The sequence below is a fragment of the Cricetulus griseus genome, chromosome 2, assembly GCF_003668045.3.
Source record: "Cricetulus griseus strain 17A/GY chromosome 2, alternate assembly CriGri-PICRH-1.0, whole genome shotgun sequence".
NCBI classification, from domain to species: domain Eukaryota; kingdom Metazoa; phylum Chordata; class Mammalia; order Rodentia; family Cricetidae; genus Cricetulus; species Cricetulus griseus.
Window position 1 is genome coordinate 277450594 of NC_048595.1, and position 19504 is coordinate 277470097.

The 19504-nt window shown below is 39.6% G+C and overlaps 1 protein-coding gene across 2 annotated transcripts in view; it reads left to right on the forward strand.

The window, feature by feature from the left end:
- The first annotated feature begins 2293 nt into the window (after positions 1 to 2293).
- The window catches only part of Grm1 (glutamate metabotropic receptor 1), a 376448-nt gene continuing 359237 nt past the window's right edge, over positions 2294 to 19504 (forward strand). For both annotated transcript variants that reach the window (XM_035440388.1, XM_035440389.1), the window contains exon 1: positions 2294 to 2993. In XM_035440388.1, the coding sequence (XP_035296279.1) occupies positions 2294 to 2993 (700 nt within the window). The remainder of the gene's footprint in view (positions 2994 to 19504) is intronic.

A 19504-nucleotide genomic window follows, 5' to 3' on the forward strand; every position in this document is an offset into this window, starting at 1 on the left:
CAACCTGCCAACAGAGCCTTCACCCTAGATATATGCACACATTGCTTTTGTGACTATGGACCTCATATCCAGAGAGAGAGAAAAAATATATGTGAATCCCCGAGACAAAGGCAAAGAACTATAATCACCCTAAACCAGCCCACAAAGCCCCTCACTTCTCTGGTCAGAGATTACCGAATGTCCATGTGTCTTTAAAGCCTCTCAGATAGATACTACTGCAGTGGAGAAAATGATAGTTTCTGCATTTCTCTAGTGTCTCCTCCTCAAATGACGGTTTTTATACATTAGATATTAGGTAAACCTTGGGTGACCTGCTTTTTCTTTCTTTCTTTCTTTCTCTTTTTTTTTGAGTTTGCCTCCCTCCCCCGTTTTTCTTTTTTCTTTTTTTCTTCCCTTGCGGTAAAATAGTGCTGAAGAAAGAGGGCACTAGTGTACAGCCCAGATCGCATCCTTGCACCGTCTGGATTGGAGCTGAGGTGTCTGTGAACCGAGGGCGGCTGCAGTCCTCTGACCTGGGGACCAATAGCTCTGTCTACCCGGACTCAGGTAGGTCTCGAGTACATACCCCAAACTGGCTCAGGTGAGCAGATATCTTCCCGCGGTGAAGCCCACCCCCAAAGGAAGATACTGTTTTGATCTATTGGATTTTTCTCCTGGATTCAGGAGGATCTTCGTTTATTTATCTCTTTTAGTTCTGCATGTCTGAGACGCGGTGGGGAGCGGTGGGCGTCTGGCTAAATTTCCCTCTTTTGTGCCTTGCCTCTTGTGCTTTCACTCCCAGCCTGCTCCGGCAGCCCCCTTTTCATCTTGACTCTCACCTTGAGAAAGGGGAGGGACGGGAGAGGGAGCCAACTTCAGCCCCGCAGGTGCCTCTACCCCCAAAGCAGTTGGATGGAAGTATAAACCTGCAAAACAGCCAGGCGAAGAAAATGAGGGTGGAGAGATATTAGGGAGGCGATAGAAAGGGTGTGTGTGTGTGTGTGTGTGTGTGTGTGTGTGTGTGTGTGTGTGTAGAAGACGAAGGAAGGAGGTAGAAAGAGGAAGGGGTGTGTGTATATATGTGAAGAAGGCGAAGGAAGGAGATAGAAAGAGCAAAGGGAGGTCAAGGATTTCCAGAGCGACGGTCATCATTAGCATCTTTGCCTGAGCTACAAGGAAAGGTGTTTCCTGCTAGCTCCGAGAGCTGTCCAGGGTTCTGACCGCGTAGTGGCTCAGGCTGTTGTGCCAAAGGCGACCCCCTTCTTTCCCAGCTACCTTTCTTCCATTTCTTAAAGCGATGCAAAGCCTCAAAGGTTCAGGTACATAGGCGGATGCAGGGTACCCACCTCCTCTCCAACCCCATCTCGAAAAACAAGTTATCTATTGCGCTTCTTCTACAGTAAGCTTTGTTTCTTAGGGGGTGCAACATACCAAACCCCAAGACAGGGAGACTACCAGGCTTTGCCTTAGTAACTAATATGGCTTTTTCACAAGCTGTCGAATTTACATTTACTACTAAAATTGTGTGTCAGGGTCTCTTCAACCCTTAAATGTTAAAGTAAAAGGTGCTTCTATTGTTTGCGTTGCTTTTAAGACAGCGCTTCTACCTTGCAAAGAGTTCCCAAATTTTCTTCTGGGAAAAAGTTGATCTTTTCAAATCCGGGAAAGTTCTCTTAGGTTGAGGGATTTAGCTCCTCCCCTCTTCTCTCCCTCCCCTTTCCGCCCCCATCACCTGAGAAAGCTTGTTGGTTTGGAGGAACAAGGAAGGGACCTGAGACTGGAGGAGGGGGCGGGTCAGCAGGGCTCTGCACCTCTCAGGACCCCGGTAGCGAGCGAGCAGGGCACAACACTTCCATCACTGACCAGAGCTGCCTCCCTAGCTGTTTCTGAAATATGTGTTGGAGTGAAGTGGACGGGACAATAGTTAGCATTACAGACCCCAGAGTTTAAACACAATTCCTCCGATGACCTGGCTTGCCTTCCCTCTTTCATTATCAGCGTCCAGCTCACGGCCACTAACACGCCGTGCACACCTGAGCTATACACCTTCGGGCACCAGTGAAAAACTGCGACTTGATTTCCTCTAAGCACGCCCCCAGGGTGTGGGAGCGGTCGCGGAGGACCAGCAGGAGGAAGCGGAGGGGAGAGAGGCGGTGGTGGAGGCAGAGAAAGCGTTGAACCAGCTGTGTTGGTCAAAGGCACGAAGCTTAGAAAGGCAGCAGCAGCGGACCTCTGAGTGGTTTGCGCTGGGAACCTGCAGGCAGGACCGGCGTGGGAACTCGTCTGGCCCGCGGTGTACTGCATCTCCGCCACAATGGTCCGACTCTTCTTGGTTTTCTTCCCAATGATCTTTTTGGAGATGTCCATTTTGCCCAGAATTCCCGACAGAAAAGTATTGCTGGTGGGTGCTTCGTCTCAGCGCTCTGTGGCCAGAATGGACGGAGACGTCATTATTGGAGCCCTCTTCTCAGTCCATCACCAACCTCCAGCAGAGAAGGTACCCGAAAGGAAGTGTGGGGAGATCAGAGAACAGTATGGTATCCAGAGGGTGGAGGCCATGTTCCACACGTTGGATAAGATCAACGCAGACCCGGTGCTCCTGCCCAACATCACCCTGGGCAGTGAGATCCGGGACTCCTGCTGGCACTCTTCCGTGGCTCTGGAACAGAGCATCGAGTTCATCAGGGACTCTCTGATTTCCATCCGAGATGAGAAGGATGGGCTGAACCGCTGCTTGCCTGATGGTCAGACCCTCCCCCTAGGCAGGACTAAGAAGCCTATAGCTGGAGTGATCGGCCCTGGCTCCAGCTCTGTGGCCATTCAAGTCCAGAATCTTCTCCAGCTGTTCGACATCCCACAGATCGCCTATTCTGCCACGAGCATAGACCTGAGTGACAAAACTTTGTACAAATACTTCCTGAGGGTGGTCCCTTCTGACACTTTGCAGGCAAGGGCGATGCTTGACATAGTCAAGCGTTACAATTGGACGTATGTCTCCGCAGTCCACACGGAAGGTAGGCACTCTATTTGGGAAAGAAAACTATCAAGAAAGCCAAAGAATTGTATGGTTTGTGCCCAGGAACGTAGTGTATGTAGTCTCTGCTTATTTCTAGTACAGCAGGAAGCTGACTTTACCCTTCTCAGTGCACGCCCACCTAGGCATTGCATTTTATCTTCTTTCCTTGGTAATTACAGTGCAGTAAAATCATATCCCAGGGTGTTGGGGGGTATAAAAGATATGAAAACTGCATGCATATGTGTCCAACTATAGATTTGACTTCCAGATCTTAAGGAGGTTTACCCTCATAGTCTGTGTTTGTGTGTTTGGTAAGGCTTATTGGTCCAAGATAAAGGTACTGGATTTTTCTTCAATTAGTGACCAATGGTTTCCCAAGCTTAATGGGCTAATCAAAGTGAGTCATTCACACACACACACACACACACACACACACACACACACACACACACACACACCACTCCCTATCTTCTGCTGTGGATTTGAAATGTGAACTTGTGAGTTTTGTCTTGTCTTAAACAAAGTATGCTCCATTGTCCTCTGGTGTTCCTACTCACACACACAGAACTTCCCTAGGAATGGAGTTTCATTCATCTTCCTCAAGACACCAGAAAAGCACACTTTAAATTCTGGAATACCGTACACACAAAAGAAAATATTTGCTATATTTATTTGTTTTCATGTGTTTATTGCATGTGCTAAAATCATACACCTTCCCCCACAAACTTACCTTGTTTTTATAAAAAAAAATTGGTGCTGAGAATATCGTGGAGTTGAGTTTAGGCTTACAGTCTTCAATATCATGACCTTGCTCTTCAGAATTTAAAGACAGACCGAAGATAAATTGCCAACAAAAGGACAGCAGATATCAGGTTTAAAATGGCTTTTTAAAAATGAGGTAGTCTGACCTGGGGTTAAAGCTTTGCTTTTTTTTTTCTTTCTTCACAATATTATGGATGTGAATTCTTGGAGACGTCTTACATAAAAGCTTTGCTTTACTATGTTCCCTGAAGCTTATATGAAGTTTTTGCTAAAATGGGATTTTTTTTTTTTTTTGAGCTCATTGATTCTAACTTCCCCTAGAGGTTTTATAAGGAAGCAGAGCACCTGGCTATAAATTAACTTCTAAGGCAACAATTCACAAGTATTTATATGACATTCACAAGAGATTGAAAAGTATTGCAGTCATATTTATTAAAATCAAAATAGTGAAAGAAAGGGTTTAGTGATGGTTTCACTTAAAAATGCTCACTGTTCAGTCACCAAAGTGGTTGTTGGCTTAGTGAATGTAAACAGATAAGTCCATAAAGGGGACAGAGTTTTCCAAGCAAACCAATGTAAATGGAGATTTACACAGAATTCCAGACTTGGCTGATGGAAAAAAAAGAAACAAAAATCTTCCTGCTTCCTGACTCTTGCTCCTGAATTTTGGTTTTTAGTGATGCCCTTTCATACCTCTTTTGAATACAACTCATTGTTCTTTAAGCCAAAACTTTAAATTCAGTTGTTAGTTCTTTACATTTTAAAATTTAAATGCTAATTTACTACATTCTCATATTACCATTTCTTCTAGTGCCTAGGCAAACCCTTCTTCAAGTACAAGTTAAAACATGTGACATATCAGCACCAGAGAGATCAATCAATGAGGAATAGCAAAACCCAGATTGAATGTGATTCAGTTGAATATTTAATATTTCTTCTTCTATTGACCCCAGTAACTGGTTACTGATATCAGAAGTATGAGTTCTTTCTTCAGGAGGCAGTGGCAATTCATCTTTGTAAAGTAGCTTTATTTTCTATATTTTATTATGATTTGTTTGGGGAGAGGTAACAATAGGAGACCCACCTCTTTTAAATCTGGTCTTCAAAAACATTATTACTAAAATAACTGCTAATCATGATTTTTTTTTTCTGACAAGAGAATCATGGTTTGGGAATGTATTGGACTTGGGTTTGCTAAATTTGTTGAGGAGATGCCTACCTTAATTTTACCTGTATATTAGCTTGGGTTGCTTTGTTCCCTTTCTGTTTTCTGATGGCTGTTGTGTGGCAAGGACAGTGTCTTCACACTGTAATTAATTCCAGACTACCTCTTCCTCACAAAGCATCATCACTTAGACACAGTATCTTTCTTCTTTTTAATAGGAATTGGTTTCTCCTTTTATAACACATTTACCTGTGAAAATCAAATTGCTTTTGTATTCTTCAAACTCCAAAGAAATTTTGTATGAGCTCCTTTGAGGAAGCAACAACTGTAAATGTAATTTTTTCTGAGGCTCTGCCCTCTGTTTCTCAGGGACTGTGGTGTACTTCCTTGGTTCACATAGTAATTTTCCTGCCTTCAGACGGATGGGGTCACCTACTGGTGACAGTTTCCTGTCAAGAAGCTCTGAAAACCACATACCAGGGCTGTCTCTGCCATCTGGGCACTATTCAGCAAGGGAGATTGCTGCTCTTGATACATGAGTTTGGAGTTAGAAATTCTGGGGCCTCTATTGACCTTTACCCTTCTTTCCAAATCAGCCACTCACTGGTCAATTTACCACTGCTAGTTTTTCTATGAGGAACAAACCTAATACAGTTCACATCAGAAGTGTCTCCACTAGTGTACCTTAATTTCTATAATTAATTTTGATGATTTTAAAAGAATAATAGGATGGGATGTCTGTTCATTTTCCTTATTGTTTTCTATAAAATTATTACTTTATTTCATATTGAAATAAGCTTTGAGCTATTTTCTTTTTTCTCCTTTTTAAAATTTAAATTAGAAACAAACTTGTTTTACATGTCAATCCTAGTTCCCTCTCCCTCCTCTCCTCCCCTGCCCCTCACCAGCCTTGTATCTCATCCCTTTTCTGCTCCTCAGAGAGGATGAAGCCTTCCATGGGGTTCTCCAAAATCTGTCACATCATTTGAAGCAGGACCTAGGCTCTCCCCCATGTGTCTAGGCTGAGAGAGTATTCCTATATGTGGAATGGTCTCCCAAAGTCCATGTGTATACTAGGGATAAATACTGATCCACTACCAGAAGTCCCATAGATTGTTCAGGCCTCCTAACTGACACCCACATTCAGGGGGTCAGGGTCCATCCTATGCTGGTTTCCCAGTTATCAGTCTGGGGTCCAAGAGCTCCCCCTTGTTCCTGTCAGCTGTTTCTGTGGGTTTCTCCAGCCTGGTATTGACCCCTTTTCTCATTACTACTCCTCCCTCTCTGCAACTGGATTCCAGGAGTTCAGCTCAGTGTTTAAGTGTTGAGCTATTTTCTGTTTCGTTTTTCACCATTGGAATTTAGTAGTTATATTCTTTTATATGGTTTTCAAGTTTTAGTTATTTGTATTGAAGACCCCACCATAACTGTCAGTTTAACTGACAGGAGAGAAATGGTGCACACAAAGTTTCTTCAGTAGAGGCCTCAGACACTGTTCTTGACTGCCTATTGAACATTGTGAGATGGAAGAAGAGGGACTTTGAAGCATTGTGAGATTGAAGAGGAAGTGGGGTATTGAAGTAATAGACCCCTGTTTATGTACCAATAAAATTCAAATCCACTCTGGATGCTCACTTGAAATGTGTGTCTTTACATATGCTATGGACAGAGTACTAAAATAGCTACTTCTAAGAAGACTGTCTCTGCAAAGGACAGTTTATTCAATTCTTCTGATGAAACAAAGATTGCTGGGCAAAGGTCAAATCAATCATTCCAAAAATTTGTACAAACCGACTTTTAAAAGTTGAAACTTCAGGTAGCTAAATTCAAAGCTTTGAGAAAGTTCATTGATGTATTCTTTGAGTTTGAGCTTTAACAAGGTTTCCTTAGGATTGGATTTATTTCCATCTGCATTAAGACTTTGGTTCTTAGAGTTTGTCTCAGGTAGTCAAATAAGCAGTGACTTAAATGGTGATGTTTTCCATCCTGCAAATATCCATGTTAAGGTGACTTCTTAGTTGTCGTGTTTCAATTTGGTGCCACATTTCTCTTGACATGTATTTATATTTTATATGCAATTTACCTGTTTTTGTTTCTTTTCAATGATTTGATTTTTTTCTTTTTTAGAAACATTTTTTCATTTGATGTAAGACAATTTAAAATCTCATGGTATCAGGGGAAAACCCTAACAAATCATAAATACATAAAGTAAGCATGATTTGTCTCACAAAATTACATATACTAATTTCTATTTAAGGGTGTCTATGATCATAGTTCCTTATCATTTTCCAGTACTTTTTTCCTTGTTTTGTTTTGTTTTGTTTTTCGAGAGAGGGTTTCTCTGTATGTCTTTGGAACCTGTCCTGGAACTAGCTGTTGTAGACCAGGTTTCATCTCAACTGGCCTCCTGAGTGCTGGGATTAAAGGCATGGGCCACCACAGCCCGGCCCCAGTATCTTTTCTTTATCATCTTGATTGCAATCTATTTCACAGAAAGTTCTATCCCGAATTGTTCTATTTTATCATAGAGCTAGGAATAGTATTGTCTTGAAAGATTACTTAGACCAACACATGAAAGATGCCAATGCTAACACCACTCTTCCCTAATTCCAGCTCTAGACCACTTAATTGTGGCATACAGTCTATACAGTCTTGTGCCTGCATGTCAGCAGAGGGCACAGGATCTCATTCAAGGTGGTTGTGAGCCACCATGCGGTTGCTGGGAATTGAACTCAGGACCTCTGGAGAACAATCAGTGTTCTTAACCGCTGAGCCACCTCTCCAGCCTGTGGCAAGGATTCTAATGAGATGATTTAGGGGTTATTTTCAGAAGCAGAACTGCATAGGACTCAGTATATTTTCAAAACTCCTGAAACTGATGCCCTGAAGTTTCTAGCACTTCTCCCTTGCTGACTAAGAGTCATTTGAGACAACCCAGGTGCATCTTCCAGCTGACATTCATCACCACTGCATTCTTTCCTCACCAGGTAACTTACTCACCTTTTCTTTTCTTTTCCTCATGCTTATTGCTGATATCAAGCAGCTATTACACAAATTGATATGTCAAAAATTTCCTAAAATTCTGTATCACTACCAATAGCCATATCCTACTTCCATCTATCCTTGAATATCTCTCAATTTTTGTTACTATTACTACTATTATATACAAGAATAGAAATACAATGTTTTCCTTTTAAGTATAAATTTTTTTTTAATCTGCCTTTGTAACCTAGAGGTACATTCTGGGACTTTATTTCACCTGAGCATCCCAGCTCCATGTGGTCAGGTCATAATAATATGCTCTAAAATCTGAATAAAATATCAGGTGTGAAGTCTTGTAGCCCTTTATTGGTGAACCACTTCCTGGATACTGCTGGCATTCAATTAGGTTAGTATGAATTGCCCTAAGAGAATGTCCTTCCATTAAAAACCATCCCACCTGGTAGGCACATAGGTGATGATGTGAAGTTTAAATGAAGAGCCGTTGCAACAGATATTCAACTACACATGAACATTAGACACATAAAAACTGTAAGAATTTTGAAGGAGGTTTCAGGTACCAGGTAGTTTATCGTCTAAAGAAGACGGGGGTGGGGGGTTGGGGGGGCGTTAACCACCTCTGGAATAATCAACAGGGAAATACTAATCATTGCAGCTTAGGCTTTTGGAAACATGCTTATAATGTTTAGCAAACACTGAATGAAAATACTATTTAGTATAATTATTAGCTGGAGACAAGGGAATGTTGGTTCAGATTTTATTTGGGAATACAATGTTTCTAAAAGGTAGATATAATGCTGAAATCTATGGCAGGGAAAATAAACAGCTTTGATTACTTAGAGTTGTGAATCTGGGCCAGGAACTAAAACTTAGGACATAAGTGGATTCTTCTTGAACTCCTTGAGTATTTATGGGCATGAAGCACAAGTAATGGAGGGCCTTGCCATGTGACAGTTTGGGTTTCAAGAAAGGCACATCTGAGCCAAATTCAACCTGATTCAAAGACAATTGAAATGGAATCTGTCATTAGCAAGAGAAAGAGTGGAAAAGAAAGACAGGGAGGCACTTAATTTGTGACTTACTAAATGTATTTTAACCTTGTTTTCATCTAATTCATTCACCTATATATTTTATGCTTGGGCCATTAGTTTCTTCAAACCCCAACCTTTTGTGTTTAATGTTTTACAAGGTGATTTTTGAAAACTATGCCACATAGTTTCCTAATTTCTATTAGAGAAAGCAAACTAGACATTTTCTTTGACTATCCAAAATAATCATAAATATCAGTTGTTACCTTGTATCTGAATATAGTTTATAAACACAGTTATTTTTTTAACACAAACCACCTTTGAATGTGTGTCTTCATTTTCTTTTATATTAGCTATATTTATCAAACCCATTCTCTAAGAGCTACCTTTAATTGTTATCTTGACATAGCCTAAAGTCCTCTGAGAGGAAAGCCTCCATTGAAGAATTGCTTAGATTAGATTGACCTGTGTACATGCCTGTGGGGAACTGTCTTGAGTATGTATTGATGTGGGAGAGGCCAGTTCACAAAGTAATATGGTGAGTACCTACAACCAAAGGAGAAAAAAAAAGAACTTGTAGTTCAAACTAGTCTTACTTTTGCATTAAAAGCAACATCTCACCAAGGTTGTCAATTTTCATAGAAACTGTAATTGAAAAACCAGATTGAAGGCAGGATATAAAGCCTTGTCAAAACTATCTTTGTCTCATCCACCTGAGGGTGATCATCAGACTTTGAATTTCTGTAGAAATATTTAATTCTTTCATATATGCTTAACAATTCTTTATAAGTGTCAACACTTTGAATTTTAACTTTCGTGAATTTTTTTCATTTGTATAGGAATATTTGCTTTTTTAATCTGCTGGTACTGTTATATAAAATATAATAGTATTTTTTATGGAAAGAATTTATTGATCCAAGAAGTAACTTGGTGCTAAGAGGTGCTCATGTATTGATTTTAGGATTTTCTTTTTTGCTAACTTCATAGCCAATAGGTTACTGATTCAGGGCAACATGGCTAATTAGATACCAATTCCTTAAACAATTAAAATAAGATCGTTAATTGACAAGTGAAACAAAATAATTTGAGGAGCATAATAAATTCTTTGATCACTAAATAACCATCTTTTCTTTTTAATGTCAGAGTCCCATAGCATCCAGAATTCAGTGCAGCCTGACTGATTTAAATTCAAAACAATTCCCCTACTTCAACCTTCTAAGTGGTAGGAGAATAGGCATCACATCTGGCTTATTTCCCTTCCTATAAAATTCACTCATGAACACATGAGCCAAATATAAAATCACACACTTTTCTGGGATTTAGGAACATAACTTGAAGTAACAATGAAAATAACAACTGTTATCATTATTACTACTATTATTGTCAAGAGTCTCAAACGATTAGAAGAACCTGAAATAAATAAGTAGTGATAGGCCCTTGGATTTTTTTTAATCACATTTGATCAATTTCTGAAATAGATACTCATAGGACTATGGGAAATACTATATGCATCCCAGTTTTATTTGTAAACTGAGAACAATGCTTAGTGTTACATTACTGGCTGTAAGCAGCATTTTATAAAACAAAAAGCTGGTATACATATCTACCATTCAGTTGCCTTTGTTAAACTTCTATCAGAGACATGAAATCTTCTCAGCTCACGGGTATTGAACCCATAAAAGAAACCAGTTAATAGTATCTGGAGGTTCGATCCTAAACCTAGAAACTGAAGATGAAATGAACTTCACTGTTAAAAGTACAGAATTTGGCATAGCTTCCAAAAACTTTTTCATGTTTCAAGTAAGTAAATTAAGGGCACAGTAATATAAATGACATACTCAAGACCATGACATTCATTGGTACCAAAGCCAGTAGTAATTTAGATTTGTCTTAGATATTTTATTAAACCCATGATTATTTGAAGCTCACATGACCCATCCTTGTAGACTGTCTGTATGTGATGTTCTTGTCTTCTGCTCCAGCTTCATTGTATGCAACTATGCTGTTGCAATTCAATAGCTCCTGGGAGAGGCTTCTCTATCCTGTAAACTCATTCTCACAACTCAGTGTCAGCCTGCCGATGTGAACTCTTGTTTTAGTTTTGGATGACTGTAATGCCCATTGATACAATCCTTATCTTTGTTGATATCAACAACATGTCCTTTGGCTTCATTCCAGCTACCCTCTTGCACTGACCAGATTCTGGCACCTTGGTGTTATAAAACATGTTGTAACCAGGTGGTGGTAGTGCATGCCTTTAATCTCAGCACTCAGGAGGCAGAGGCAGGTGGATCTCTATGAGTTTGAGGCCAGCTTGGTCTGCAGAGTGAGTTCCAGGACAGCTAGGGCTATACAGAGAAACCCTGTCTTGAAAAAAATAAAATAAAAATAAAACGTGTTCTACTCTTGAAGTTGAACTTGCAAATGACAGGAAGTCTTTGAACAACACAGTGTCCTTTTCAACTTCTTTTGCTACCAAGTTTCCTGTTTTAATCTTCCATATATCTACTGAAGGTATGAATTACATAATTTCTTTTTATTTGACTTGGCTCTGGTTTTACATCTGAGCAACTCTACCCTGTTCGTGTTAACCATCTTATAGATAGGCTGTCTATGTCCTTGTCTGAGAGAAAGGACATTTTCAATGTTGAGTAGTTATTCCATATTAATCTACATTTTGAGGAAATTAGAAATCAGTCACTTTCCTCCCATCCATTAGGAATAAAAGGTACAAAAGAAAAATTCCATAAGTTTATAGTGCTGATGAAAGACAATAGTGCTAAGAAAACATTACCTGTCATTAGTGTTGTTAGGTTTCCTAATAACTCAAATTAAAGAGTGTCTTAGCATAACTGAACCTGCATGAAGGGATTATGGGGTATTTGTGAAGCAGCGGTGTGAATAAAGAAGAATGAGGTATATCTTGATGATTTGCTAATATTGATTATCACACCCCACTCTATCTTTTCATAATAATTATACATAATAATCATAATAATACAGAGTCATTAACTGTAAGCCCTTTGTTTAGTCAGTGTGTTTCACAGCTCTTATCAAACCTGAGTCAGTTTTCTCTGCTGTCTGACTATATTATTTTTTGAGAAGTGTCATCAGACTAGCCAGGAATTCTTGAACTCAAGTGATCCTCTGATTACTCTCTCTTGAGTAGATGAGTTCCAGCCATATTTCATATTTTTGTGTTTAAAGGAAATGAAAAAAAGCAGTAAATTGTCAATATTATGCTCAATAGGGAGCCCATTTACAGTAAGTTTCCTAAGGTGAAGTTAGGTATTGGAATGGTGGAGACATTTTATAATAGACAAATTGAGCCCTCTGTTCCTGAACAAATTAGCAGACCACTTGCTACTTTTACTTTTTTGTCAACAAATATTGATTTGTTGGTAAAAAAGAAATCATGGCCAAATTTTTAAGTAAAATAAATGCTTAATAGGCATTTTCTCTGTGCTAGACGTCTGCTATAGTGATTGAAGAGCAGGAACTTAAGGACAATAGTCCTTCTATTTCATTTGCCACATGGTGATTAGCATTCTATTTATATAATATGGTCATAGAAACAGGTGGTAAGGTAGGGAGGTCACAGAGAGAAGAGTGACTAAGGAAAGATTGAAAAGAAGTATTCACTGGGGCCTTGCACTGTAGGTGACATGTATGGTTGATTCTATCAGGAGAAGATGAGGAGTGATAATAAATATAAACATTGCTATAGAATAAAATGTGTTCCCAAAGAATTCAAAGAGTTATTAACTATGGAGAATATGGAGTTGTGAAGGGAAGAAAGGCCTACTTCATGATGAAATACACTCATCAAGTCAAGGAATACAGACTCAGACTCCATTTTGTTTAAATGTCGAACCTATGAAGGGGTTCAGGCACAGAGAAATTATGAAGATAATTTTGATTTGGGAAATGATGCTTTGAAAACTTTAGAGAGAATAGAATTTGAAAAGGACTCAAAGAAGCTACAAAACATGGTAAGAAGATACGTTTGGTTGGAGTATGTGTTGTAGAACAATCAATTTAGTTAATGTAGTCGAGAGATATTAAGAGTTTGACTAAAGGAAGTGAATGGACTTGGCAGACATAGATTACGCAATTTATGATTCAGTGCCTGAAGAGGTTCTGAGACTCAAAGAGAAAGAAGTCTAGAATGACTCTAATCATGGCATTTTGTAGAACTAAGTATAAAATAAATGAAAAAGCACAGTTTTAGACCGATTGAGTCTTATGTATTTATGGGAAAATGAAGCCAAGAGATTCTATAGTCCTAATATCTGGAAAGGGAGGTGGATACTAGATTTGTCAGGAGACACTAAGGGTAAGCCAACAACATATGATTAGAGTGCCAAGAGACAAGAAGTAAAAATGGAAGATAGTCAAGGGAAGTTCTTTGGGGAAAAATAAGAATGAATAAGAGAATCTAGAAAAGTAGAAGGATAAAGATAAATAACAAGAAAATCTAGACATTGTAGAAGCCAAAGGAAAAGAGGATTGGATATAAATAGAGCTGATAAGAAAGGAACTATGAAAACAGTATTAGTACTAGTATTATCTTTATTCTTGGATGCTACCATAACATACCATAACCTGAAATTAGATAATTTATGAATAACATTAAGTAACTAACTCATTTCTTTATTTATTTTCAGATAAGAACTCAGTACATAGCCCTTGATGACCTAGAACTATCTATGTAGACAAGGATGGCCTTGAACTCGCAGAGATCCACCTGCCTCTGCTTCCCAAGTGCTGGAATTAAAGGCATGAATCACAATGCCTGGCCTTAAACAACCTAAATTAACTCTCACAGTCTGTTCAGAAGTACAGAACCCTCATAACTTTTGTGCTTTCCCAAAGGCCCTACTTGAATGTCATCATAATGCTGTTAAACTCTACTCAAAGAAAGAAAAATACTGAGGGAAGTTCAGACCACAGCAAATAGCCCTCACTTTTACCTAGCATCAACCCTTCCAGTAATCTGTTGACTGCTAAATCTATTGGCAGGGCTGAGGATAGGAGGAAGTGGAGATCTGATAAAATGCCATCTTGAACTTCCAGGGTCATAACTCCTTATGGAACAGTGTCTTAGTCAGTGGCTTCTTGCTGAGAAGAGACATCAGGGCCACAGCAACTATTATACAGGAAAGCATTTAACTGGGGTTGGCTTACAGTTTCAGAAGTTTAGTCCATTATCATCATCGTGGGAAGCGTGGTAGCACATAGGCAGACATGGTTCTGGAAAAGTGGTTGAGATTTCCATATGCAGATCCACAGGAAGAAAGAAGGCAAACTGGGTGTGGCTTGAGCTTTTGAAACCTCAAAGCCCACTCCCAGGGACACACTTCTAACAAAGCCACACCTCTTAATCTTTTCATTTAGTGCCACTTCCTGGTGACCAAGTATTTAAATCTATAAGTCTATGGGGGCCATTCTCATTCAAACCACTACAACTAGCATTGGCCTTACTAATGCTGCCATCTACATCATCCTCACCTGAGCTGAGGGCAGCAGGATTTACTATTATATTAATACTATATTACTATTATGATGACACTTCAAGAAAGATACCTAATAGCTTTTTTTTCTATCATAGATTGCCATTAAATTAACTCACAGCAGGCAGAGGAGAGGCTAGGCTTTAATGTATTCAGGAGATGAATTACTCTTTCGAGTAGGGGGCTAGAAATGGCAGGTAGGAAATTGTGAAAAGATGAATTTCACTTTTTTTCCCTTCTATGTTGGTGCATGCTCAGACAAAGTTCAGTGTGTGAGATCCTTGCTCTGCAATTTTAAAGTAAAATCTTACTTGAAAAGAAATTGCTTATTAAAAAGTGAAAAAAATCAAGGGAGTGATTAATTTTTGAAGTGCTTATATCCTCCCTTTCAACGGGATATTTTTAGGCTCTCAAGGTGCAGAACAAGGCACCAACAGAGTCCTCTTAAACTCTAGTGTGCCGACAGATCACCTGGAGCACATTAAACAACAGATTTTGATATGGTGTGTCCTCGATGGGCCTGAGAGTCTGTATTCCCCGTAGATTCTCAGGTGCTGGTCATGGAGTAGCACACTCTGACACAGGTCCTCTGGAAGCCCTTTGTGACCATGAGCTTTTTATGACACTATGTATGTGCTGTCTCACACATTTAGGAATAATTTCCTTCAGAGTCATCTATGTGTCAAATGCCATAATATCTGATGTCCTATGTCTCTAAATTAAACAGAAAATGTCTTTAATAATGTACCTATTCCAAAATGATATTAAAGTTATTTATCTAATCATTTTTTACATTCAATGATTTTTTTTTTAAAAAATGCATCAGCTAATGCAAATAACTACTTCATGGGGCCTTGGAGTTATTCGAATCTCTGGATATCACCTTCTCTTAGGAAGATATCATTCACTGAATATCTTTCCTGGTCATGTGTGAACCGCTGCAGGGAAAGGCGAGGCCTCCTCTTGGTTTTGTCACTGGTGTATTCCAACACTTAGAGCAGTGCCATTCACCTTGCACACACTTAGTAAGTGCTCATTGGGAATAAGTCAGGAAAGCTTCCTTTCCAATGTACTTTCTACTTTAGTAAACGGTTTGCTGACTTCAGAGTTGACCACAGCTTTAATGTCATTTTTCCTGCCTAACTGTGTAAATAAAAATCCAGTGAGATACCAGACTAACAACTCAGTTTTCAAAACCCAGAAACTTTGGAAGCACTTGGGTTTTTATTGAAGTCTGTATAAATTATTTTTCTTTTAATGTTTTTCTTCATAAAAGTGTAATGCAACAAAGAAAAAAATCCCATTAATTTCATGTTTTGTGGATAGATTCTCCTTAATATAATATTCAACTTTAGCTTTTTGTTTAGTTATGGAAATGTCACCACATTTATTGTCAGTTAAAACCCTTGGGTGTTAGTTTTTCCTTTTTTGTATGTGGGTACCCTGTGTTCCCTTCAGACATGGTACCAATGAGCAGTGAGAGGTGTACAGTATGGGAGGACTGTGTTTTCTATCACCTCCTCCAACAGGTGTCTTCATGGCCTGTCAATGAGCTCTTTTTAGTCTTCCTTCTCACCTGTAGTGAGTCAGCTATGTCCTTTTTTTACATCTTTCCTAGAGGACTAGGAAGCACCATGAAGCACAGTGAGTTGTATCCATTCTAATACAGTTTAATTACAGTTTCCTCAATAATTGCTTTCTGACCTCTGTATTTTCCAGAATGTTATAAGCAACTGCCACTGCTCAGCATTTATTTAAACTGATATGTTTTGTGTTGAAGGAGATGCATTTCACAGCCTCTGGTCTGGAAACTTCTAGATTAGGCAACTTAAAATAGGTTGCACATAGTTGCTGTGTGAGGTGAGTGTTTTGTTGTAGCCTGCTTTTGCTCTCTACACCCCCCCTGGAGCCTCTCTTGATCATTTTGCCTTCATTTCTTCATATGTTCTGCCCACTCTCTGATTTTCCTCCAAGCTTAGTCTCTGTAGGTTGGCTTAAAGGGCAAGCCTCAGCTGCATGTCAATCAGATACCCATCCCACCAGTTTATTCTATAAGCACACTTCCTACTGAACATCAGGTGGTGTGTTAGACAACAGGTCTCGAAAGTGAATCCAGCTGTGTAGATTTCAATAACATTCCATAACAGGTAAATATCTACAATAAGTTATGCACATATTTTGTTCTAGTACAATAATGCTGTCTATGATTCAGATTTAATGGGCACACCACCATTCTTGCTATTCTTTTAGTCTAGAAGGAGAAAGGAAAGATAAGACAGAAGAGTGATCTTATATTACCACATCTGTGATGAGGTGAAGAGGCCTAAGGAAAGGTCCAAGGAGAGGCAGGCTAGTTCCTTGCTAGGAAGTCTCTTGGAATAAGTGACATTAGGTCGGGGTTTTAGATAAGAGCTAACCTTGCAGATGCAGAGGCAGGTGGAAACGGATCGATAATGAGTAAAACCACATGACTAAATGCTTAGTAAAGTGCTAACAGGTGCACAGAAATGGTGTTCTCTCTAACTTTTTTGGAGGCAAGAGGTACTAGAAGGGAGTTGTGGGAGTAACTGATTAAAAGGTGAATCCAGATGTCAGAGTGCTCAGAATCTCCATTTGAGCTGCCTCTATATTTTCTACGTAGTCAACATTTTGCAAATTTCTGCCAAGGGCTAGCAAATGGAGACTGAATCCCCACTTGTGCTAAAATAAATAAATAAATAAATAAATAAATAAATAAATAAATAAATAAAAACACTTTTGCAAAGAAAGTGCCTTCTTTGCTTTCCCCGGAAAATGTTAACCATGCATTCTGCTTACATTTCCAGCGTAGCATACATGTTTGATCATGAAAAAGAGGTTTTGCAGCTTGAGCTGCAGCCTCTGTGGACATGTGGCTCGCCTCTCCATGAAGCAAAAGGCATATCACAAGCTGCCTTCTCAGCTGTGAAATGCCACTACTTAGGTCACATGCCTCAGATTAAAAAGCTGCCAGGAGCAACGCCTTCTCCTTGGCGGAGAGGCGTGCCACCTGTCACCCAAAGCTGCTGTCCCCTCTGGCATCATGCACAGATAGCTCTGCTTCACTTGTGCATGTGGGGAGGCCTGTGTTCTCTTGCAGTGTGTTTCTCCATGGCATTGAACATGGGGAGAGTTCAGTCTGATATTAATTGAATTAGAGATTATTCTTCATATTATCAGGGCACAAGTGTTCATCCAGAATGGTTGTAAATTCACTTGGACGAAAACATTAATTTTTTTCCTCATGTGAAAGATGGCGTATAAGAGGCTTAATTCCACCCAACACTTAACTGGGATGCTACCCTTGGTGACATGGCTACCCTTATGCCACTCCTTTAAAAGCATGCATAGTCTTAGTGCACACAGTAAAGGCCAACCATTAGAGCCTTGGCCTCATCAGATTTTATGGTACATAAGAGAATAATTGCGATTCATGTCTTATGGGCAGACAAAACCTCCCTTGCAGTGCACCTTAGTTTAGATTGTCCCCATATCTTTGCAAGGTCTGACATGGTGGAAAGTCCTCCAAGGTGCTTTGTTAATGTTTGTTGGATGAATTTTGTTTGTTTCATGATTTTGTGAAAATTAATCTAATCGACATTTGGTCTGCCTAGGGTTTTGAAATCCTGTGGTTTCCTATTTCTCAATGGAAGACCTATTGAAAAACTGAGTATGCTCTACCTTTAAGCAAAGGTAAATGCTTTTCCTGCTATAACACCATCTGGGCACATGTGTGTTGCTAAGGAGTAAACATTTCCTTTGTATTTCTGTGTAGCCCAATGAAAAATAAAAGCCTGCATTAGAATATACTCTTTCCTAAAGTAGTCCCACTATGGTTCCTGTTTTTGCTCTCTGTTCTCTTATGGGTTAAATATGTCCCCCAACCCCACCTCCGGTGTGTGTGTGTGTGTGTGTGTGTGTGTGTGTGTAACATTGGAGTTCTAATACCTGTGCTTTGATTTAAAGTAAAAGGACTTCGCAAATAAATAAATAAGTTAACATGGGGCTATGAGTATGCACTCTAATCCAGCAAGTTAGACGTCCTTATTGAGTAAGGCAGAGGTCTGGATCTAGAAAGACACATGAACACACAGGGTGAAAACCCCATGAAGAAGGCAGATATTCATATGAAGAAACTTCAGAAAAGGGAATGCCAAAATTGCCAACAGGTAATGAGAGGAGAGGCTTGAAACAGGTCCTCACTGCCATGGGAAGGATAAATTCTGTTGATGTCTTGATTTCGGACATTCAGCCTTTAGAATTGTGAGGTGGTACTGTACATTTCTGTTTTGACCCCTTACTGTGTGGCTTTTTGTTATAGTAACCCTAGGACACTAATAAAAATCTGAAGTTACTATAATATAAAGCTACTCTTAAGTAATCTCTTGTAAATAAAAACAAAACAAAACAAAACAAATCTTTCTCCCCAAACACAACTAGTCTGAGAGGTACAATTGGCTCTTACAAATTATGATTCACTTAGCTGTTCCCCTCCTCCACCAAAAGGTCCTTTACCTCCTGCTCACTCATGGTGACTTCTCTCAGATATCTATTACTGATTCAGTTAACTCTAGATGTTAAATCTTTCTCTGGATTGAACAATGCCCTGCTGGTTCAGAAGGCATTGCTTCTAGGTATGTTTATGAGGGTGCTTCCTGAAGGAACTGCAATTGGATCAGGGGTCCAAATAAGGAAGATTCATGTTCATTCAAGATGAGCAAGCTCTGTTCTAACTGTTGAAGGTCCCAACAACAGAAAGAAGTGGAAGAAAGATAAATTGACTCTTGTTCTTCAGCAGGAGTGCCCTTCTCTTGCTCATTTCAAGACTTGGATTCTGGGGCTGGTACCAGCCCCTTACCTTCTCAGGTCTTTTGTCTCAGAGTAAGAATTATATTAGCAACCCGCCTGGTTCTGAGGCCTTTGGGTTGAACTGACACAGACTTGTTCTTTGTGCCCAGAGGACCACACAGCCCAGACCATTATCATTTTAAGAAGGATAACACAAATGTACACCAGGTCTTCC